The following is a 24,478-nucleotide window of genomic DNA, read 5'->3' as shown; positions in this document are numbered from 1 at the left end:
CTACCCTGGGCTTTGGAAAATCGGTGTCTGTGGAACCCGTCGTCCAGCCCAGGATCCAGAGTCGCAGGAGGGGGTACATGGAGGCGACACTCCACGTTCCTGCCCGTTGATGGTAGTGGGAGATCGGTCCCAAAAGGAAACCGTCGCCCTCAAAAAATAACAAACCTTGAAAAGAAGTGCCTCCTACAGACACTAAGCTAAAACTGAGGTTGCCTGGCCCGGCCAGGGGGTGTATACTGCAGAGGAGGAGCTATGCTTTTGCATCTACTTAGTGTCCTCCTATGGATAGGCAGCATAACACCATGGTCCTGTGTCCCCCAATGAGGCGTCAGAGAAAATACGGTACTTGCCTGCCCGAATGTAGCCCAATAGGGTAATAATAAAAAAAAGCAAATTAAGCCGGATAACCCCTTTAAGCAATGACACAGGGAAAAAGTATTCAACACATGAAGAAAGAGTTGTGTATAGCACTGGTATTTAAAATTTAACCTTTATTAAATTCTCTATTAAAATTATATTAGGACCAATCAGGTGATACCACAAGGTAAAAAAAAACACAAAGTACAGATTGGATGTATACAATATATCCTTCCCTGGGGAAGGAGGACGTTGAGTTTGTTACCTTAGGGGTACTGTGTGGTGCATTAGTGAGTCACCCCCCCCGCATATTGTAAGGTAACATATGGTTTCATTGGTGAATAGTGGGATAGACGGTGAGCATAAGTCCCACTACCACCAATGATCGCACTATTTTGCACTTTTTGAGCACCAGTTTCACAAAAACCATTGATTTTCTTCCCTGATTATACCCCAGCGTTTTCTGTGATCTGTGGATAATCTTTGTATTTGCACGTAGCCACCTTAAAAAAGAGTGTTAACCTAAGGGCAAGAGTGCAATTTTGGGAGGATTACGGTTTTTTCACAATGTCACTTTAATCATTTGGATGTATATATCTGAACCGGGAGGACCGTGAGGGAATTGGATATAACTCCTGTTGATATATTGTATACATCCAATCTGTACTTTGTGTTTTTTTACCTTGTGGTATCACCTGATTGGTCCTAATATAATTTTAATAGAGAATTTAATAAAGGTTAAATTTTAAATACCAGTGCTATACACAACTTCTTATATTGGCATTACCCCCCTATACATGAAGAAAGAGGTAAAAAGTCATGGAAAGTCATGACACCAGCTGAAATCTATCAGTAATTAGAAAGCATCATTTTTCACCAAGTGGCATGATATCAGATGGTTCAACTGATGGTTTATAAAAAGGTGTTTCATTACTAAGATGCCACACAAGAAACATCTTATGATGGGTAAAACCAGTGAGCTGTCTCAAGGCCTTTGCAACCTTATTGTTGAAAAACATACTGATGGCATTGGTTACAGAAGAATTTCTAAGCTGCTGAAGGTTCCAGTGAGCAATGTTGGGGCCAAAATCTGGAAGTAGAAAGAACATCATTTCTCCATAAATGGACAACAACCAGATGCTCCTTGCAAGATTTTAGTTATAGGAGTGAAAAGAATTATCAGATTATTTGTCCAAGAACCACCTGCTGAGAGCTACAGAAAGACCTGAAATCAACAGGTGCAATTATTTCAAAGAAAACAATAAGTAAAGCATTCAACCTCCATGGCCTGTATGCACACTCACCATGCAAGACTTCATTGCTGAACAAAAAGCATGTTCAAGCACGTTTCAAGTTTGCTCAACAACATTTAGACAAACCTGTGAAATACTGGCTAATACAGTCTGGTCAGAGGAGACCAAAATTTAACTGTTTGGATGTCATAATACACACCATGTTTGGAGGTAAAAAGGCACTGTATCAACCCCAAAACACCATACCAACAGTGAAGTTTAGAGGTGGAAACATCATGGTGTGGGGCTGTTTGTCATCAAATGGTACAAGCAAACTTCATATGATTGAAAGATGATTTTTACAAATAAACCGAGACATTCTTGATAAAAATCTGCTGCTATGTACCAGGATGATGAAGATAAAATGAGGGTGGATATTTCAGCAACACAGTGATCCTAAACACACAGCCAAGGAAAGAAGGGAATTTTGTTTACTTACCGTAAATTCCTTTTCTTCTAGCTCTAATTGGGAGACCCAGACAATTGGGTGTATAGCTACTGCCTCCGGAGGCCACACAAAGTATTACACTTAAAAGTGTAAGGCCCCTCCCCTTCTGCCTATACACCCCCCGTGGGATCACGGGCTCCTCAGTTTTAGTGCAAAAGCAAGAAGGAGGAAAGCCAATAAACTGGTTTAAGCAAATTCAATCCGAAGGAATATCGGAGAACTGAAACCATTCAACATGAACAACATGTGTATAGAAAAAAACAGGGGCGGGTGCTGGGTCTCCCAATTAGAGCTAGAAGAAAAGGAATTTACGGTAAGTAAACAAAATTCCCTTCTTCTTTGTCGCTCTATTGGGAGACCCAGACAATTGGGATGTCCAAAAGCAATCCCTGGGTGGGTAAAATAAAACCTCGTAATAGAGCCGTAAAACGGCCCCTTTCTACAGGTGGGCAACCGCCGCCTGAAGGACTCGTCTGCCTATGCTGGCATCCGCCGAAGCATAGGTATGCACCTGACAGTGTTTCGTGAAAGTGTGGAGGCTGGACCAGGTAGCCGCCTGACACACAAGCTGAGCCGTAGCCTGGTGCCTCAAGCCCAGGACGCATCCACCGCTCTGGTAGAATGGACCTTCAGCCCTGAGGGAACCGTAAGCCCAGCAGCACGATAAGCTAGAGAATTGGTTCCTTGAACCACCGAGCCAGTCTAGATTTGGAGGCCTGCAACCCTTTACGCTGGCTAGCGACAAGGACAAGAGTGCTTCCGAGCGGCGCAGGGACGCCATACGATCGATGAAGAGTCTGAGTGCTCTCACCAGATCTAATCAAGTGCAAATCCTTTTCACATTGGTGAACTGGATGAAGACAAACAGAGGGTACGGATACCCTGATTGAGATGAAAGGGGGGATTCCACCTTAGGGAGAAATTCCGGAACCGGACGCAGAACCCCTTGACCTGGTGAGACACCGGGAAGGGGACTTTGCACGACAATGCTGCCCCGACAGACACTCTCCGAAGTGAAGTGACTGCCCCTAGGAAAACCACTTTCTGCGAAAGGCGTGAGAGAGAAAAATCCCTCATAGGCTCGAATGGTGGTTTCTGCAGAACCATCAGCACCCTGTTCAAATCACAGGGTTCTAACAGTCGTTTGTAAGGAAGGACTAAGCGGCAAACCCCCTGCAGGAACGTGCGTACTTGAGGTAGTCTTGCTAGGCGCTTCTGAAAAAAATACAGAGAGCGCTGAGATTTGTCCCTTAAGGGAACCGAGCGACAAACCTTTTTCCAACCGAATTGCAGGAAGGAAAGAAAGTAGGCAAGGCAATTGGCCAGGGAGAAACTCCCTGAGCCGAGGACCAAGATAAGAATATCTTCCACGTTCTGTGGTAGATCTTGGCAGATGTGTGTTTTCTGGCCTGTCTCATAGTGGTAATGATCCCTTGAGATAACCCTGCAGATGCTAGGATCCAGGACTCAATGGCCACACAGTCAGGTTGAGGGTCGCAGAATTCAGAAGGAAAAAACGACCCTTGAGACAGCAAGTCTGGTTGGTCTGATAGTTCCCCCGGTTGGCCTACCGTGAGATGCCACAGATCCGGGTACCACGACCTCGTTGGCCATTTTGGAGCGACGAGGATGGCGCGGCGGCAGTCGGACCTGATCTTGCGTAACACTCTGGGCAACAGTGCCAGAGGAGGGAACGCATAAGGGAGTTGAAACTGCGACCAATCCTGAACGAAGGCGTCTGCCGCCAGAGCTCTGTGATCGTGAGACCGCGCCATGAATGCCGGGACCTTGTTGTTGTGCTGAGACGCCATTAGGTCGACGTCCGGCATCCCCCAGCGGCAACAGATCTCCTGAAACACGTCCGGGTGAAGGGACCATTCCCCTGCATCCATGCCCTGGCGACTGAGAAAGTCTGCTTCCCAGTTTTCTACGCTCGGGATGTGAACTGCGGATATGGTGGGTGCTGTAGCTTCCACCCACAGCAGAATCCGCCGGACTTCCTGGAAGGCTTGCCGACTGCGTGTCCCACCTTGGTGGTTGATGTAAGCCACCGCTGTGGAGTTGTCCGACTGAATTCGGATCTGCCTGCCTTCCAGCCACTGCTGGAACGCTTTTAGGGCAAGATACACTGCCCTGATCTCCAGAACATTGATCTGAAGTGAGGACTCTTGCTGAGTCCACGTACCCTGAGCCCTGTGGTGGAGAAAGATCGCTCCCCACCCTGACAGACTCGCGTCCGTCGTGACCACCGCCCAGGACGGGGTTAGGCAAGATTTCCCTTTCGATAATGAGGTGGGAAGAAGCCACCACCGAAGGGAAGCTTTGGTTGCTTGAGAGAGGGAGACGTTCCTGTCTAGGAACGTCCGCATCCTGTCCCACTTGCGTAGGATGTCCCATTGAAGAGGACGCAGGTGAAACTGCGCGAAAGGGACTGCTTCCATTGCTGCCACCATCTTCCCCAGGAAGTGCATGAGGCGCCTCAAGGGGTGTGACCGACCTTGAAGGAGTGATTGTACCCCTGTCTGTAGTGAACGCTGTTTGTCCAGCAGAAGCTTCACTATCGCTGGAAGAGTAAGAAACTCCATGCCAAGATATGTCAGCGATTGGACCGGTGTCAAATTTGACTTTGGAAAATTGATGATCCACCTGAAACTCTGTAGAATCTCCAGAGTAACGTTGAGGCTGTGTTGGCATGCCTCTTGAGAGGGTGCCTTGACCAGCAGATCGTCTAAGTAGGGTATCACTGAGTGACCCTGAGAGTGGAGGACCGCAACTACTGTAGCCATGACCTTGGTGAAAACCCTTGGGGCTGTCGCCAGGCTGAACGGCAGTGCCGCGAACTGAAGGTGTTCGTCTCCTATGGCGAAGCGCAAAAAGCGCTGATGCTCAGGAGCAATTGGTACGTGGAGATAAGCATCCTGATATCGATCGATGCTAGGAAATCTCCTTGGGACATTGAGGCGATGACGGAGCGGAGGGATTCCATCCGGAACCGCCTGGTCCTTACGTGTTTGTTGAGCAGTTTTAGGTCCAAAACAGGACAGAAGGACCTGTCCTTCCTTGGAACCACAAACAGGTTGGAGTAGAAACCGTGACCCTGTTGCTGAAGAGGAACCGGGACCACCACTCCTTCTGCCTTCAGAATGCCCACCGCCTGCAGCAGAGCCTTGGCTCGCTCGGGAGGCGGAGATGTTCTGAAGAATCGAGTCGGAGGACGAGAGCTGAACTCTATCCTGTAACCGTGAGACAAAATGTCTCTCACCCAACGGTCTTTTACTTGTGGCAGCCAGGTGTCGCAAAAGCGGGAGAGCCTGCCACCGACCGAGGATGCGGTGTGAGGAGGCCGTAAGTCATGAGGAAGCCGCCTTGGTAGCGGCGCCTCCGGCGGTCTTTTTAGGGCGTGATTTAGACCGCTACGCGTCGGAGTTCCTCTGATCCTTCTGAGGCCTTTTGGACGAGGAGAATTGGACCTGCCTGCGCCCCGCAAGGACCGAACCTCGACTGTCCCCTCCTCTGTTGGGGTATGATCGGTGTAGCCTGAGGAAAGGATGTATCCTTTCCCTTGGATTGTTTGATGATTTCATCCAGTCGCTCACCAAACAAGCGGTCGCCAGAGAATGGCAAACTGGTTAGGCACTTTTTTGGAAGCAGAATCTGCCTTCCATTCCCACAACCACAAGGCTCTGCGTATTACCACTGAATTGTCGGACGCAACCGCCTTCCGGCTCGCCGAGTCCAGGACAGCATTAATGGCGTATGACGCAAACGCTGACGTTTGAGACGTTAAAGACGCAGCCTGCGACGCAGACATACGTGTGACTGCCTCAATTTGCGCTTGAGCCGCTGAGACCGCTTGGAGCGCCCAGACGGCTGCGAAAGCTGGAGCAAAGACACGGCAATAGCTTCATAGATGGATTTCAACCAGAGCTCCATCTGTCTGTCAGTGGCATCTTTGAGTGAAGCCATATCTTCCACTGCAACTAAGGATTTAGCCGCTGGAGATAGGAGGTCCACATTAGAACACTGAACCCAGCCCTTGACAACGTCAAAAGGGAAGAGATAACGTGTATCCTTAAGGCGTTTTGAAAAAACGATATCTGGACAAGCCTGGTGGTTCTGGACTGCCTCCCTGAAGTCAGAGTGATCCAGAAAGCGTACTCCATGTACGCTTGGGGAACCTGAAACGGAACTTCTCCTGCTGAGAAGCTGACTCCTCAGGCGTAGGAGCTGAGGGAGAAATAACCAACATATGATTGATGGACGCCGTAAGATCGTTCACTACGGTGTCACAATCAGGTGTATCCAGGTAGAGAACGTTCTCAGGATCAGAATCCTGATCAGATACCTCCGCCTTATCATAGAGAGAGTCCCTACTGAGACCCTGAATGATGCGGTGACGTCGAGGGATGCTCCCAGCGAGGTCGCTTAGGGGGTCTGGGACTGCGGTCCGAGTCAGACCCCTCACCCTGGGATCCCTGAGACACTCCAGGAGCACCTTGTTGTACCAACTGGGGGGGGGGACCAGGGGCAATGAATCAACAGAGCCCATGGTCTGAGGGACCGGTCTGGACTGCAAGGCTTCTAGTATGTTAGCCATAGTCTCAGAAAGTCTGAAGTAAATACTGCAAACTCCGTCCCCATCACCTGTTAGCAGAGACTCCGGCTGAGTAAGTTCCACAAGGGCCGTGCATTGCATACAATTGGGGTCCGTGGAACCTGCCGGCAGTATAGCCGTACATGCTGTACAGGCTGCATAGAAAAACCTGTGCTTCTGCACCCTTGTTTTTCACAGACGATATGCTGTTATCTCCCCCGAACCATCAAGGAGGGTATATAGCCAAAATACAAAAGTGCGACCGAACAGTGCAATGTATAGCGTACAAGCATATATCTATATGTGCATTTCGGCACTAGTGGGGTCAGCACCACAGGTGCTGCTTACCGCCCGGTCACAGCGGGTGTGTGACCACCAGAATCCCTGCCAGGGTCTTCCCAAACTTGTCTCTTTTCTCAGTCACAGAAAAAACTGACATGAATGGCTGCCGGCGTCCTGTGTAGAGGAGGAGGCCGTGGGCGTGCCCCAAAAAGTGCGGGAACCCGGTTTCACACTGTGTACAGTGAGAGGGGTGGAGTATGCAAAGCATGCTCCATCTCTCAGCGCTGCCGTGCTGTGCAGCGTCACGCCCTTACCCTGACTGGCAGGCCAGTGGGCGGTAACGAAGTGAGAGTAGGCCGCAAAAGCCGGGGACTAGAGTTATAAGCGCGGCCCGACATATAAGCCCTGGTCGGCGCGGAAGTCCCCGGCGCACCACAAGTCCCAGCCGCGCCTGAGATAAAAATGGCAGCGGCGGTTAGCGCGGCAGTCCCTCAATACTCTAACACACCCAGCACGCTGTAGTGTGCGATGGCACCAGTGCGGGCAGCGCCGCCATCCCTGGCGCACTAACTCACCCAGCAGTGCTGCCGTGTGTCTGTGCGCGGTCCCCTTCATGGGGACACAGAGTACCTCAGCGTAGCAGGGCCATGTCCCTGAGGATACTCAGCTCCATGTCCAGCAGATTCCCAGGGGCTGTGGATGGAGCACGGCCTCAGTGCCTGGAGACCGATAAGATCCCACTTCACCCAGAGCCCTAAGGGGATGGGGAAGGAAAGCAGCATGTGGGCTCCAGCCTCCGTACCCGCAATGGGTACCTCAACCTTAACAAACACCGCCGACAAAAGTGGGGTGAGAAGGGAGCATGCTGGGGGCCCTAGTATGGGCCCTCTTTTCTTCCATCCGACATAGTCAGCAGCTGCTGCTGACTAAACAGTGGAGCTATGCGTGGATGTCTGACCTCCTTCGCACAAAGCATGAAAACTGAGGAGCCCGTGATCCCACGGGGGGTGTATAGGCAGAAGGGGAGGGGCCTTACACTTTTAAGTGTAATACTTTGTGTGGCCTCCGGAGGCAGTAGCTATACACCCAATTGTCTGGGTCTCCCAATAGAGCGACAAAGAAATGAATTGCTTTCAGAGAACGAAACAAAAGCTGCTAGAATGGCCGAGCCGATCACCCGATACGAATCCAATAGACAATATATGGAAGAAACTAAAGCTCAGAGATCATACAAGGAGGGTACGGAACCTTCAGATTCTGAAGAGTGTTTCCATGGAAGAAGACATCTTGAAGCGGTCATCACCAACAAAAGTTTTTGTACAAAGTATTACATTTTAGAAAGTGTGTTGAATACTTTTTCCCTGTGTCATCTCTCGTTATTACACATCACCAAATTTATGGACATCTATGGTTTGATTTCTTTGTGTGGATTGGATGGATTTTTACTGACATCTAGTGAGAATTTCATGTCAAAAGCACCTTTAGAAATATACTGACTTAGAAAATAGGTGATGTGTTCAATACTTATTTCATGCATAGAGTGAGTGTGTGCGTATTTATGTGTATGCACACAAGCACACGGTTAATGTTTTGAGCATTTGGCTTTCAGGCTCCATATCTCCCCATCCACTACAGCTTCGAACATGAGACTACCATCATTTTATAGACAATCATCTTGGCGATCTCATTCATAAAATTGACTTGCAACTATTTAGTATAAGATTAGTTATGCAAAAATTCTTATGTCACTGCATTGTTACAGTTTGCTTTTGGCACTGATCGCTGTCCTCCATTGATGACTGCATGGATGATGCCTCTGGCCCAATCTATGTAGCTGGGCAAAGTCTAGCGCTTGCGAAGAAACATTGCCGACTTGTGCAGGCGCACTTTGCTATGCCCTACTGCGGTAGAGCTGACACCAGCAATGTATCTACACAGGCACAAGATATCGCTTGACAATGTGAATGACGTCAACTATGTACGTGCGTCTCTCTCACTCTCTAAATCATATTAACTGACACAAAAGCTTCTTATACTAAGAATGTCATTCGTTGCATATGAGTCGCCCACCACAGCGTTGCAGCAGTCGCCTGCGGGGACTTCTCTGTAGGGACCCATTCTGGCAACAGGTATGTCAGGTTCCCTTTCATAAGAGTCGTGACGCCACTCTCGGTATTGCAGTCAGGGTGATAGGGGACCGCCACTTCAGTTTAACGAGTGTCTGGGGCTGATGGTAGTTGCAGTTAGGTGGTGTGGCCTCCCGAGAGTGAGGCCGGCCCCGGGGGCTTGGGTGTATGTGTGTGGAACCACAGGTCGCAGAAGAACTCAGTCTCAGTCCAGAAATGTCTTTCAACTGTTTACTCACTTTCTGATGGTAGAGTGAGGCAACCCCGGCGATGCTGAGATGAACCAGTGGGAACCAGGTATCCTTCAGGCTGGTATAAGGGTAACCGCTCGTTTTCCTAGTACTTCTTGTTTCGGACAACCCCTGACTTAAAGTACTGTGGGATTCATCCAGGGAAGTCGCAGCTGCCTTTTCTCCCCTTTCTGACCCATTTGTTGACAGCGTGGACCAAGGAAAAGATGGCTCCAGGCTTGATCCTCCTTATGGGCCCCCTCGTTGCTGCTGATGCTCGGACTCTGTGATGGTTGGTGTGGAACCTCTAGTCCCGCCACCTACAGGATTTAGCAGACCACTAAATGGATGTCTGGCTCTAGGGATTTGTTCCCCGTGCGTGCATCATTACCAGGAGTTCTCGTACTCAACTCCTTACTGCTCTCTCGCTCTTCAGGTGTCTTTCAGACTGACTGTGTGCTAATGTACTCCCCCGTCAGCAGCCACTACACGTGCAGGGTCTGACTAGTGTTCCGCTCTCCGAAGTCCGCACTTCAGACTCGGCTGCTCCACTCCTACTACTCTGACTGCCACTGCACAACTCCCTCCAGCTTCACTACAGCACCACTAGCTGAGATGTGGAGGCCACGCCCCCTCCTGGGTCTGCCCAGGGGTCCCCACTAATGTGTGTGTGAGACCTGGTTAAAGTGTGCCTGTGCGTACACACCCTACTCAGCCATGGGGATTACCTGTTTGTACTCACCCAGCATGGGTGCAGTACTCAGTGGTGCCTGACCATGTCAGGGGCGCCACACATACAGCAATCAATCAAAGCTCTTATCAATGACCTTTGCCATAGGCCACCTGATAAATATCCAGTCTGTCAAAACAGCCAATATATTAACTCACATCCAAACAGTAAGCTTTTTTTTGGCGAATAACTGAAAAGCGCAGGGTTAAAATTTCCACTCAAAACATAGTCTATGACGTTCCCCGAGTCAAATGGGGAGTCTGTGCAAAATTTCATGATTGTAAATGCGACAATGCAGATTTAGCGGACATACATACAAACACTCAACTTTATATATTGTATAGAGAATAAAAACTATATTACACTAATAAATACATATCTATGCAGTGCAGGACAGGTACACTCATCTTACCTACTGGTCCATTCCAAGGTATATCTGACAACGCCAGAGCAGCAGAGGCTACAAGGAAACATATAAAGGATAATGTCATAGATACAAATCATAACATTAATGAATATAAATAACACCATCAATGATTGAAGGAAGATTCTCAAACCTGGGCTATGCTTTAAAGAAGGGAATTTTGTTACTTACCGTAAATTCCTTTTCTTCTAGCTCCTATTGGGAGACCCAGACAATTGGGTGTATAGCTTCTGCCTCCGGAGGCCACACAAAGCATTACACTAAAAAGTGTAAGGCCCCTCCCCTTCTGGCTATACACCCCCAGTGGGATCACTGGCTCACCAGTTTTAGTGCAAAAGCAAGAAGGAGGAAAGCCAATAACTGGTTTAAACAAATTCACTCCGAAGTAACGTCGGAGAACTGAAAACCATTCAACATGAACAACATGTGTACCCAAAAAACAACCAAAAATCCCGAAGGACAACAGGGCGGGTGCTGGGTCTCCCAATAGGAGCTAGAAGAAAAGGAATTTACGGTAAGTAACAAAATTCCCTTCTTCTTCGGCGCTCCATTGGGAGACCCAGACGATTGGGACGTCCAAAAGCTGTCCCTGGGTGGGTAAAGAATACCTCAAGTTAGAGCTGCGAAGACAGCCCTCCCCTACGGGGAGGCAACTGCCGCCTGCAGGACTCTTCCACCTAGGCTGGCGTCCGCCGAAGCATAGGTATGCACCTGATAATGTTTGGTGAAAGTGTGCAGACTCGACCAGGTAGCTGCCTGGCACACCTGTTGAGCCGTAGCCTGGTGACGCAATGCCCAGGACGCACCCACGGCTCTGGTAGAATGGGCCTTCAGCCCTGATGGAACCGGAAGCCCAGCAGAACGGTAGGCTTCAAGAATTGGTTCTTTGATCCATCGAGCCAGGGTGGCCTTAGAAGCCTGCGACCCCTTGCGCTTACCAGCGACAAGGACAAAGAGTGCATCCGAACGGCGCAGGGGCGCCGTGCGGGAAATGTAGATTCTGAGTGCTCTCACCAGATCTAACAAATGTAAATCCTTCTCATACCGATGAACTGCATGAGGACAAAAAGAAGGCAAAGAGATATCCTGATTAAGATGAAAAGAGGATACCACCTTCGGGAGAAACTCCTGAATGGGGCGCAGCACTACCTTGTCCTGGTGGAAGACCAGGAAGGGAGCCTTGGATGACAGCGCTGCTAGCTCAGACACTCTCCGAAGAGATGTGATCGCTACCAGAAAAGCCACTTTCTGTGATAGTCTAGAAAGTGAAACCTCCCTCAGAGGCTCAAAGGGCGGCTTCTGGAGGGCAACTAGCACCTTGTTCAGATCCCATGGATCTAACGGTCGCTTGTACGGGGGTACGATATGACAAACCCCCTGCAGGAACGTGCGCACCTTAGAAAGACGTGCTAGACGCTTCTGAAAAAAGACGGATAGCGCCGAGACTTGCCCTTTAAGGGAGCCGAGCGACAGACCTTTTTCTAACCCAGATTGCAGGAAAGACAGAAAGGTAGGCAATGCAAATGGCCAGGGAGACACTCCCTGAGCAGAGCACCAGGATAAGAATATCCTCCACGTTCTGTGGTAGATCTTAGCGGACGTGGGCTTCCTAGCCTGTCTCATGGTGGCAACGACCCCTTGGGACAATCCTGAAGACGCTAGGATCCAGGACTCAATGGCCACACAGTCAGGTTCAGGGCCGCAGAATTCCGATGGAAAAACGGCCCTTGGGACAGTAAGTCTGGTCGGTCTGGTAGTGCCCACGGTTGGCCGACCGTGAGATGCCACAGATCCGGATACCACGCCCTCCTTGGCCAGTCTGGGGCGACGAGTATGACGCGGCTGCAGTCGGATCTGATCTTGCGTAGCACTCTGGGCAAGAGTGCCAGAGGTGGAAACACATAAGGGAGCCGGAACTGCGACCAATCTTGCACTAAGGCGTCTGCCGCCAGAGCTCTGTGATCGCGAGACCGTGCCATGAAGGTTGGGACCTTGTTGTTGTGCCGGGACGCCATTAGGTCGACGTCCGGCCTTCCCCAGCGGCGACAGATTTCCTGAAACACGTCCGGGTGAAGGGACCATTCCCCTGCGTCCATGCCCTGGCGACTGAGGAAGTCTGCTTCCCAGTTTTCTACGCCGGGGATGTGAACCGCGGATATGGTGGAGGCCGTGGCTTCCACCCACATCAGAATCCGCCGGACTTCCTGGAAGGCTTGCCGACTGCGTGTCCCCCCTTGGTGGTTGATGTATGCCACCGCTGTGGAGTTGTCCGACTGAATTCGGATCTGCCTTCCTTCCAGCCACTGCTGGAAGGCTAGTAGGGCAAGATACACTGCTCTGATCTCCAGAACATTGATCTGAAGGGTGGACTCCTGGTGAGTCCACGTACCCTGAGCCCTGTGGTGGAGAAAAACTGCTCCCCACCCTGACAGACTCGCGTCCGTCGTGACCACCGCCCAGGACGGTGGTAGGAAGGATCTTCCCTGTGATAATGAGGTGGGAAGAAGCCACCACTGCAGAGAGTCTGTGGCTGTCTGGGAAAGGGAGACTTTCCTGTCCAGGGATGTAGACTTCCCGTCCCATTGGCGGAGAATGTCCCATTGAAGTGGGCGCAGATGAAACTGCGCAAACGGAACCGCCTCCATTGCCGCCACCATCTTCCCGAGGAAGTGCATGAGGCGTCTTAAGGAGTGCGACTGACTTTGAAGGAGAGCCTGCACCCCAGTCTGTAGTGACCGCTGCTTGTCCAGCGGAAGCTTCACTATCGCTGAGAGAGTATGAAACTCCATGCCAAGATACGTCAGGGATTGGGTCGGTGACAGATTTGACTTTGAGAAGTTGATGATCCACCCGAACGTCTGGAGAGTCTCCAGTGCAACATTCAGGCTGAGTTGGCATGCCTCTTGAGAGGGTGCCTTGACAAGTAGATCGTCCAAGTAAGGGATCACAGAGTGTCCCTGAGAGTGCAAGACTGCTACCACTGCCGCCATGACCTTGGTGAACACCCGTGGGGCTGTCGCTAAACCAAATGGCAGCGCTACGAACTGGAGATGGTCGTCTCCTATCACGAAGCGTAGAAAGCGTTGGTGCTCTGTAGCAATCGGCACGTGGAGATAAGCATCTTTGATGTCTATTGATGCTAGGAAATCTCCTTGAGACATTGAGGCAATGACTGAGCGGAGGGATTCCATCCGGAACCGCCTGGCGTTCACATGCTTGTTGAGCAGTTTCAGGTCCAGAACAGGACGGAATGAGCCGTCCTTTTTTGGCACCACAAAGAGATTGGAGTAAAAACCTTGTCCTTGTTCCCGAAGAGGAACAGGGACCACCACTCCTTCTGCTCTTAGAGAATTCACCGCCTGCAGAAGGGCATCTGCTCGGTCGGGATGTGGGGAAGTTCTGAAGAACCGAGGCGGAGGACGAGAACTGAACTCTATCCTGTACCCGTGAGACAAAGAAGGGAATTTTGTTACTTACCGTAAATTCCTTTTCTTCTAGCTCTTATTGGGAGACCCAGACGATTGGGTATAGCTACTGCCCTCCGGAGGCCACACAAAGCACTACACTAAAAAGTGCAAGGCCCCTCCCCTTCTGGCTATACCCCCCCGTGGTGTCACGGGTTCTCCAGTTTTAGTGCCAAAGCAAGAAGGAGGAAAGCCAATAACTGGTTTAAACAAATTAACTCCGAGTAACATCGGAGAACTGAAAAAACCGTTCAACATGAACAACATGTGTACCCGCAAACAACAAAAAAATCCCGAAGGACAACAGGGCGGGTGCTGGGTCTCCCAATAAGAGCTAGAAGAAAAGGAATTTACGGTAAGTAACAAAATTCCCTTCTTCTTCAGCGCTCTATTGGGAGACCCAGACGATTGGGACGTCCAAAAGCTGTCCCTGGGTGGGTAAATAAATACCTCATGTTAGAGCTGCAAGACAGCCCTCCCCTACGGGGAAATCACTGCCGCCTGCAGGACTCTTCTACCTAAGCTGGCATCCGCCGAAGCATAGGTATGCACCTGAGAATGTTTGGTGAAAAATGTGCAGACTCAACCAGGTAGCTGCCTGGCACACCTGTTGAGCCGAAGCCTGGTGTCGTAGTGCCCAGGACGCACCCACGGCTCTGGTTGAATGGGCATTCAGCCCTGAAAGAACCGGAAGCCCTGCAGAACGGTAGGCTTCCAGAATTGGTTCTGTGATCCATCGAGCCAGGGTGGCTTTAGAAGCCTGCAACCTCTTGCGCGTACCAGCGACAAGGACAAAAAAAGTGCATCGGAACGGCGTATGGGCGCCGTGCGGGAAATGTAGATTCTGAGTGCTCTCACCAGATCTAGCAAACGTAAATCATTCTCATACCGGTGAACCGGATGAGTGCAAAAGTACGGTAAGGAGATATCCTGATTAAGATGAAACGAGGATACGACCTTAGGGAGAAACTCCGGAATGGGGCGCAGCACTACCTTGTCCTGGTGAAACACCAGGAAGGGAGCCTTGGAAGACAGAGCTGCCAGCTCAGACACTCGCCGAAGCGATGTGAACGCAACGAGAAACGCCACCTTCTGTGACAGGCGAGAAAAAGGAACTTCCTTCAGAGGCTCGAAAGGCGGCTTCTGGAGAGCAACTAGAACCCTGTTCAGATCCCATGGATCTAATGGCCGCTTGTACGGGGGTACGATATGACAAACCCCCTGCGGGAACGTGCACACCTTAGAAAGACGTGCTAGACGCTTCTGAAAAAAAAACACGGATAGTGCTGAGACTTGCCCTTTGAGGGAGTCGAGTGACAAGCCCTTTTCTAACTCCTATTGTAGGAAGGAAAGAAAAGTAGGCAATGCAAATGGCCAGGGAGACACTCCCTGAGTAGAGCACCAGATTAAGAAAATCTTCCACGTTCTGTGGTAGATCTTAGCAGACGTGGGCTTCCTAGCCTGTCTCATGGTGGCAACGACCCCTTGGGATAATCCTGAAGACGCTAGGATCCAGGACACAAAGGCCACCCAGTCAGGTTCAGAGCCGCAGAATTCCGATGGAGAAAACGGCCCTTGGGACAGTAAGTCTGGTCGGTCTGGTAGTGACCACGGTCGGCCGACCGTGAGATGCCACAGATCCGGGTACCACGATCTCCTCGGCCAGTCTGGTGCGACGAGTATGACGCGGCTGCAATCGGATCTGATTTTTTGCGCAGTACTCTGGGCAAGAGTGCCAGAGGTGGAAACACATATGTGAGCCGGAACTGCGACCAATCTTGCACTAAGGCGTCTGCCGCCAGAGCTCTGTGATCGCGCGATCGTGCCATAAATGCCGGGACCTTGTTGGTGTGCCGAGACGCCATTAGGTCGACGTCCGGCACCCCCCAGCGGCAACAGATTTCCTGAAACACGTCCGAGTGAAGGGACCATTCCCCCGCGTCCATACCCTGGCGACTGAGGAAGTCTGCTTCCCAGAATTCTACGCCCGGGATGAGAACTGCGGATATGGTGGATGCTGTGTCCTCCACCCACATGAGGATTCGCCTGACTTCCTGGAAGGCTTGCTGACTGCGCGTCCCTTCTTGGTGGTTGATGTATGCCACCGCTGTGGAGATGTCCGACTGGATTCGGATCTGCTCTCCTTCTAGCCACTTCTGGAAGGCTAATGGGGTAAGATACCCTGCCCCGATTTCCAGAACATCGATCTGAGGGGTGGACTCCTGCTGAGTCCACGTCCCCTGAGCCATGTGGCAGAGACAAACTGCTCCCCACCCTGACAGACTCGTATCTGTCGTGACCACTGCCCAGGATGGGGGCTATGACAATGAGGTGGGAATAAGCCACTATAGCAGAGAGTCCTCGGCCGTCTGGGAAAGGGAGACTTCCCTGTCCAGGGAGGTTGACTGCCCGTCCCATTGGCGGAGAATGTCCCATTGCCGTTGGCGCAGATGAAACTGCGCAAAGAGAACTGCCTCGATGGCTGCCACCATCTTCCTTAGGAAGTGCATGAGGCGCCTTAAGGGGTGCGACTGGCCTTGAAGGAGAGACTGCACCTCTGTCAGCAGTGAACGCTGCTTGTTCAGCGGAAGCTTCACTCTTGCTGATAGAGTATGAAACTCCATGCCGAGATACGTTAGTGATAGAGTCGGGGACAGATTTGACCTTGCCAAATTGATGATCCACCCGAAAGTCTGGAGAGTCTCCCGCGTAACATTCAGGCTGCGTTGGCATGCCTCGAGGGAGGGTGCTTTGACGAGTAGATCGTCCAAGTACGGGATCACCGGGTGTCCCTGAAAGTGCAAGACTGCTACCACTGCTGCCATGACCTTGGTGAACACCCGTGGGGCTGTCGCCAGACTGAATGGCAGAGCTACGAACTGAAGATGTTCGTCTCCTATCACAAAACGTAGAAAACGTTGGTGCTCCGTAGCAATTGGCATGTGGAGATAGGCATCTTTGATGTCTGTTGAGGCAAGGAAGTCTCCTCGAGACATTGAGGTAATGACGGATCGGAGGGATCCCATCCGGAACCGCCTGGCGTTCGCATGCTCGTTGAGCAGTGTCAGGACCAGAACGGGACGGAAGGAACCGTCCTTTTTTGGAGCCACAAAGAGATTGGAGTACAAACCCTCGCCCTCGTTCCTGAGGGGAGACAGGGATCACCACTCCTTCTGCTCTTAGAGCATCCACCGCCTGCAGCAGGGAAATGGAGTCGGAGGACGAGAACAGAACACTGTCCTGTGCACGTGAGCACAATGTCCGTCACCCACCGGTCTGTGACCTGTGGCAGCTAAATGTCGCCAAAGGCGGGGGAGTCTGCCATCAACCGCGGATGCGGAGAGAGAGAGAGAGAGCTGAGAGTCCTGAGGAGACCGCCTTGGTAGCGGTTCCTCCGACTGCCTTCCTTGGGCGTGATTGAGCCCGGCCGGAATCTGAGCCCGTCTGAGGTTTTGTAGCCCTTTTGCACGAGGACAATTGGGACCTGCCGGAGCTTGGGAAGGACCGAAACCTCGACTGTACTTTTAGGACAGTATTAACAGGGTAAGTCGCAGTGCAGACATTGCGGGGTTACGGACGCCTCTGCGGTACAGATGTCCCTGTGCTCAAGGCCAGCTGCGCAAGAACAGCTGAAAAGGTTAGGTTGCCTATACGGCTGTGGATGCCGGAGCAACCGACACGCCGATAGCTTCCTAGACAGATTTCAACCAGAGTCCATCTGTCTGAGACTGGCATCTTTAAGTGAAGCCCCATCTCCAGTGCAACTATGGCTCTAGATGCAAGCCTGGAGATTGGAGAATCCACCTTTGGACCCTGGGTCCAGCGCTGACCACGTCAGGGGAAAAGGGATAACGTGTATCCTAAAAACGTTTGGAGAAGACGCTTATCTGGTAAGCGTGGTGTTCCTGGACTGCTTCTCTGAAGTCAGCGTGGCCAGAAAAATACTCAATATCTGTGTGAGATACTGAAAAGGGACTTCTCCTGTTCGTCTCCTATCTCCACTGGGGGAGCTGAGGGAGAAAGATCCAACCTTCCATTGATGGACGGTATAGGACATTCCGTATGGCGTTACCACCCGGTGTATCCGGATCGATAGCGATGTCAGTATCAAAGCCCTGAAGAGCTGCCTTTTGGTCAAGTAGATTGCCCATGGCCTGTCTGGACTGCAAGTCTCTATATTATGACTACTCCGTCCCTGTCCATGGACAGGGTTGACAGGAGGTTTCTTTGGCCACAACTAGTAGAAACCCCGGCAGACGAAGTGCTAGAGACCCCCGCAGACGACGTGCTACAGGGGAGCATGCACACAATGGGACGGTGTCATGAACAGCATCCCATGTAGTAAAAACAACACTGAAAATCTGTGTTGCTTTTTTGCCGCTGCCGACTAGCTATCTAGAAGTATATAGCCAAGATTGGTGACCGTACAGTGCAATGTACAGCATACAGGCATAAAGTACAAATGACCACTGCAGCACAAGCAATACAAGCAGCATAGAAGCCTGTGCCCTGGCACCCCTGCTCTTCTGCTGCTGTATACTAGTCATCTAGGGGAATATAGCCAAGAGTGACCCTACAGTGCAATGTATAGCATACAAGCACAAGTACAAATGAACACTGCCGCACATGCAATACAAGCAGCATAGAAGCCTGTGCCCTGGCACCCCAGCTCTTCTGCTGCTGTAGACTAGTCCTCTAGGGGAATATGGCCCAGAAGAGTGACCATACAGTGCAATGTATAGCATACAAGCACAAGTACAAATGCACACTGCAGCCCATGCAATACAAGCAGCATAGAAAAAAACCTGTGCCCCAGCACCCTTGGTTTTCTGCTGCTGTAGTCTAGCCATTCCAGGAGAATATAGCTAAGACTAGCGACTGTACAGTGCAATGTATAGCACATAAGCATAAACACAAATGAACACCTCAGTCGTGCAATACAAGCAGCCTAGAAAGCCTGTGCCTTAGCACACCTGCTTTCCTGCTGCTGATGTGTCGCTCCCCAAGCGGGCATATAGCGACCTATGCAGTTAAAAACAACACATGTACACACTGCAGTTATATGTGGTCAGCACTATGTGTGCCGCTTACCGCCCGCCTATAAGCGGGTGTATGATCGCCACCGTCCTGCCTGGTTGCTGAAAGTCCGAGCTCGGACTGCAGTAATGGCTGCCGGCTTCTTCCCCAGCTCATGTGAGGAGGGGCGGGCCGTGGGCGTGCCCCCAAGGCAGAGCGGGAATCCGGCGTCCGACAGTGTGCAGTGAGAGGGCTGGAGCATGTAAATAAGGCTCCAGCCCTCGGCGCTGCTGATTGCTCAGCGCCTGTCCCCTTCCCTGAGTGACAGGGAGGGGGCGGGAACGAAGCGGCACTAGGCCGCAGAAGCCGGGGACTGGATTTATAAGCGCCGCCGCCGTAAAAGCGCGGTCGGCGCCCAGTCCCCGGCGAACTACAAGTCCCAGCCGCGCCGCCGCTCCCGGAGCGTCCGGCGCGGTAGTTCCCAAAACACAAAGTCACTCAGCAAGGCTGCAGTGACTGTAACCCATTACTGTCCCCGGCGCACTAGCACACCCAGCAAGTCTGGAGTGTGCTGTGCCTGTGTGTACGGGGACACAGAGTACCTGTTAATGGTGCAGGGCCATGTCCCTGAACGGTACTCCAGCTCCGTATCCAGCAGGTTCAAATGGGTCTGTGGATGGAGCCCGGCGTCAGAGGTTTGAGGCCGGCAGGATCCCACTTCACCCAGAGCCCCTCAGGGGGATGGGGAAGGAAAACAGCATGTGGGCTCCAGCCGCCGTACCAGCAATAGGTACCTCAACCTTACAACACCATCAACGGGTGAGAAGGGAGCATGCTGGGGGCCCTATATGGGCCCTCTTTTCTTCCATCCGACATAGTCAGCAGCTACTGCTGACTAAAATCTGTGGAGCTATGCGTGGATGTCTGACCTCCTTCGCACAAAGCTTGAAAACTGGAGAACCCGTGACACCACGGGGGGGTATAGCCAGAAGGGGAGGGGCCTTGCACTTTTTAGTGTAGTGCTTTGTGTGGCCTCCGGAGGGCAGTAGCTATACCCAATCGTCTGGGTCTCCCAATAGAGCGCTGAAGAAATGTCTGTTACCCACCGGTCTTTGACCTGTGGCAGCCAAATGCCGCAAAAGCGGGAGAGCCTGCCACCGACCGAGGATGCGGAGGGAGGCGGCCGAAAGTCATGAGGCAGCCGTCTTGGAAGCGGAACCTCCGGTTGCTTTCTTGGGGCGTGAGTGGGCCCGCCAGGAATCAGAGCTCCTTTGCTCTTTCTGAGTCCCTTTGGACGAGGAGAATTGGGGCTTGCCCGAGCCTCGAAAGGACCGAAACTTTGACTGCCACTTCCTCTGTTGAGGTTTGCTTGATCTGGGCTGGGGTAAGGAAGAGTCCTTACCCTTGGACTGTTTAATGATTTCCGCCAATTGCTCACCAAACAGTCTGTCTCCAGATAATGGCAAGCTGGTTAAACATTTTTTAGAAGCAGAATCTGCTTTCCATTCTTTTAACCACAAGGCTCTGCGCAAAACTACAGAGTTGGCGGATGCCATTGCGGTACGGCTCGTAGAGTCCAGTACCGCATTAATAGCGTAGGTCGCAAACGCAGTCATTTGCGTAGTTAAGGACGCCACTTGCGGCACTGCTGGACGTATGAAAGAGTCCACCTGTGCCAAACCAGCTGAAATAGCTTGGAGCGCCCACACGGCCGCGAATGCTGGAGCAAACGACGCGCCAATAGCTTCATAGACAGATTTTAACCAGAGGTCCATCTGTCTGTCATTGGCATCTTTAAGTGAAGCCCCATCCTCCACTGCAACTATGGATCTAGCTGCCAGCCTGGATATTGGAGGGTCCACTTTTGGACACTGGGTCCAGCGTTTGACCACGTCAGGGGGAAATGGATAACGTGTATCCTTAAGACGTTTGGAAAAACGCTTGTCCGGATAAGCATTGTGTTTATGGATTGACGCTCTGAAGTCAGAGTGGTCCAGAAAGGTGCTCAATTTACGCTTGGGATACAGGAAATGGAATTTCTCCTGCTGGGCAGCTGCCTCCTCTGCCATCTGGCGTATCCAAATTGAGTGCGGTGTCAGGGCTAGACTCCTGATCACCCACCTCTGTCTCATCATATAGAGACCCTTCTCGCTGAGACCCTGACCCGCGTGAAGACGTGGAGGGTCTCTCCCAGCGAGCTCGCTTAGGCGGGCTGGGACTGTCATCAGAGTCAGAGCCCTCAGCCTGTGATGCCGATGACCCCCTTGAAGTACGGATTAGTTCCAACTGAGGGGGACCGGGGAACATAGGCACAGCGGTGTCCATGGTCTGAGCAACTGGCCTGGACTGCAAGGTCTCCAGGATCTTTGTCATAGTCACAGACATGTTATCAGCAAAGGCTGCAAATTCTGTCCCCGTCACCGGGGCAGGGTTCACAGGCGTCTCTGCCTGGGCTACCACCACCATAGGCTCTGGCTGACGAAGTGCCACTGGGACTGAACATTGCACACAATGAGAGTCGTTGGAGTCTGCTGGTAGATTAGCCCCACATGCTGTACAAACAGTGTATACAGCCCGTGCCTTGGCACCCTTGCGTTTTGTGGATGACATGTTGTTGTCTTCCCAGAGCAATATAGGGTATACAGCCAAGAAGCGACCTTACAGTGCAGTATATATATATCTGGTACAGGAAAAAGTACACCAATACACACTGTGGCACTAAGTGGGGCCAGCACTAAAGTGCAGCTTACCGCCCGCTAAACGCGGGTGTGTGGTCGCCAGAAATCCCTAGTCTGGGTCTCCCAGAGCCTGTGTCCGTCCTCCAGCCAGAACTGCATGCAGGAATGGCTGCCGGCGTCCTGTGGAGGGGGGGGCGGGCCCTGGGCGTGCCAGACTAAAAGCGGGAAACCTGCGTCCCACTGTGCCTAGTGAGAGGGCTGGAGCATGTAAATAAGGCTCCAGCCCTCGGCGCTGAGTAAACGTACAGCGTCTCTCCCCTTCCCTGATTGACAGGGAGGGGGCGGGAACGAAGCGGAGCTAGGCCGCAAAAGCCGGGGACTAAATTTATAAGCGCCGCCGCCGTAAAAGCGCGGTCGGCGCTAAGTCCCCGGCGCACTACAAGTCCCAGCCGCGCCGCCGCTCCGAGAGTGGCCGGCGCGGTAGTTCCCAGCATATGACGTCACCCAGCTAAGCTGCTGTGACTCCAAACCCCAGCGTACAGCGCTACTGTCCCCGGCGCACTAACACACCCAGCAAGTCTGGCGTGTGCGTGCCTGCCTGTACGGGGACACAGAGTACCTGAACGTTGCAGGGCCTTGTCCCTGAACGGTACACAGCTCCGTATCCAGCAGGTTCACTGGGTCTGTGGATGGAGCCCGGCCTCAGGGCTTGGGGGCCGGTAAGAAAAAACCAATAAAATAAAAACGCTTCTTTCTTCGGCGCTCCATTGGGAGACCCAGACGATTGGGTGTATAGCACTGCCTCCGGAGGCCACACAAAGCAATTACACTAAAAAGTGTAAGGCCCCTCCCCTTCTGGCTATACACCCCCAGTGGGATCACTGGCTCACCAGTTTTCTGCTTTGTGCGAAGGAGGTCAGACATCCACGCATAGCTCCACTGTTTAGTCAGCAGTAGCTGCTGACTATATCGGATGGAAGAAAAGAGGGCCCATATGGGGCCCCCAGCATGCTCCCTTCTTACCCCACTTGTGGTTTGTAAGGTTGAGGTACCCATTGCGGGTACGGAGGCTGGAGCCCACATGCTGTTTTCCTTCCCCATCCCCCTGGGGGGCTCTGAGGAAGTGGGATCTTACCGGCCACCAAGCCCTGAGGCCGGGCTCCATCCACAGACCCATAGAACCTGCTGGATGTGGAGCGGGAGTGCCGTTCAGGGACAAGGCCCTGCAACTTTCAGGTACTCTGTGTCCCCGTATGGCAGGCCACGCACACCCCAGGCTTGCTGGGTGTGCTAGTGCGCCGGGGACTGTAGCGCTGTGCGCTGGGCTTATAGTCCCCGCAGATTACTGGGGGACTTTATGTGTGTGGATCGCCGCGCCGACCGCCCCTGGAGCGGCGGCGCAGCTGCGACTTGTAGTGCGCCGGGGACGCGCCGACCGCGCTTTTACGGCGGCGGCGCTTCTAACTTTAGTCCCCGGTTTTTCTGCGGCCTAGCTCCGCTTCGTTAACGCCCCCCACCCTGTCAATCAGGGTAGGGGAGAGACGTTGTTCAATCGGCAGCGCCGAGGGCTGGAGCACAATTTACATGCTCCAGCCCTCTCACTGAGCACAGTAGGACACAGGCTTCGCGCTTTTTCTCTGTGCACGCCCTAGGCCCGCCCCCAGGCTTGCAGCTCCCCAGGACGCCGGCAGCCATTATACACATGCAGTCTGGCTGGAGAACGGATGCAGGCTCTGAGGGACCCAGGCTAGGGGTTTCTGGCGACCACACACCCGCGCTAAGCGGGCGGTAAGCAGCACATACGTGCGGCCCCACTAGTGCCACAGTGTTATATTTGTGTACTGCACTGTAAGGTCGCTTCTTGGCTGTACACCCTATATTGCTTTGAGGAGACAACAGCATGTCATCCGCAAAACGCAAGGGTGCCAAGGCACGGGCTGTATACACTGCTTGTACAGCATGTGGGGCTAATCTACCAGCAGGCTCCAACGACTCTCATTGTGTGCAATGTTCAGTCCCAGTGGCACTTCGTCAGCCAGAGCCTATTGTGGTGGTAGCCCAGGCAGAGACGCCTGTGAACCCTACCCCGGTGACGGGGACAGAATTTGCAGTCTTTGCTGATAAAATGTCTGTGACTATGACAAAAATCCTGGAGACCTTGCAGTCCAGGCCAGTTGCTCAGACCATGGACACCGCTGTGTCTATGTTCCCCGGCCCCCCTCAGCTGGAATTAATCCGTAATTCAAGGGGGTCCCAGGCATCACAGGCTGAGGGCTCTGACTCCGATGACAGTCCCAGTCCGCCTAAGCGAGCTCGCTGGGAGAGACCCTCCACGTCATCACGCGGATCAGGGTCTCAGCGAGAAGGGTCTCTATATGATGGCTCAGAGGTGGGTGATCAGGAGTCTTGTCCTGACGCCGCACTCAATTTGGATACGCCAGATGGCGACGCCATGGTAAATGACCTTATAGCGGCCATCAATAGGCTGTTGGATATTTCTCCCCCAGCCCCTTCTGCAGAGGAGGCAGCTGCACAGCAGGAGAAATTCATTTCCTGTATCCCAAGCGTAAATTGAGTACTTTTCTGGACCACTCTGACTTCAGAGAATCCATCCAGAAACACAATACTTATCCGGACAAGCGTTTTTCTAAACGCCTTAAGGATACACGTTATCCTTTTCCCCCTGACGTGGTCAAACGCTGGACCCAGTGTCCAAAAGTGGACCCTCCAATATCCAGGCTTGCAGCTAGATCCATAGTTGCAGTGGAGGATGGGGCTTCACTTAAAGATGCCAATGACAGACAGATGGACCTTTGGTTGAAATCTGTCTATGAAGC

At 52.1% G+C, this 24,478-nt stretch overlaps 1 protein-coding gene across 1 annotated transcript in view; it reads right to left on the bottom strand.

Moving 5' to 3' along the window:
* PNPT1 (polyribonucleotide nucleotidyltransferase 1) overlaps nt 1–24,478 on the bottom strand; it is a 233,576-nt gene that overhangs the window by 180,391 nt on the left and 28,707 nt on the right. Inside the window, exon 7 of the mRNA XM_075338095.1 lies at nt 10,472–10,519. Coding sequence (XP_075194210.1) covers nt 10,472–10,519 — 48 coding nt within the window. The remainder of the gene's footprint in view (nt 1–10,471; nt 10,520–24,478) is intronic.

This window comes from Anomaloglossus baeobatrachus, chromosome 3 (assembly GCF_048569485.1).
Source record: "Anomaloglossus baeobatrachus isolate aAnoBae1 chromosome 3, aAnoBae1.hap1, whole genome shotgun sequence".
Lineage (NCBI taxonomy): Eukaryota > Metazoa > Chordata > Amphibia > Anura > Aromobatidae > Anomaloglossus > Anomaloglossus baeobatrachus.
Note: the sequence above shows the minus strand (reverse complement) of the source record. Positions and strands in the feature narration are given on the sequence as shown.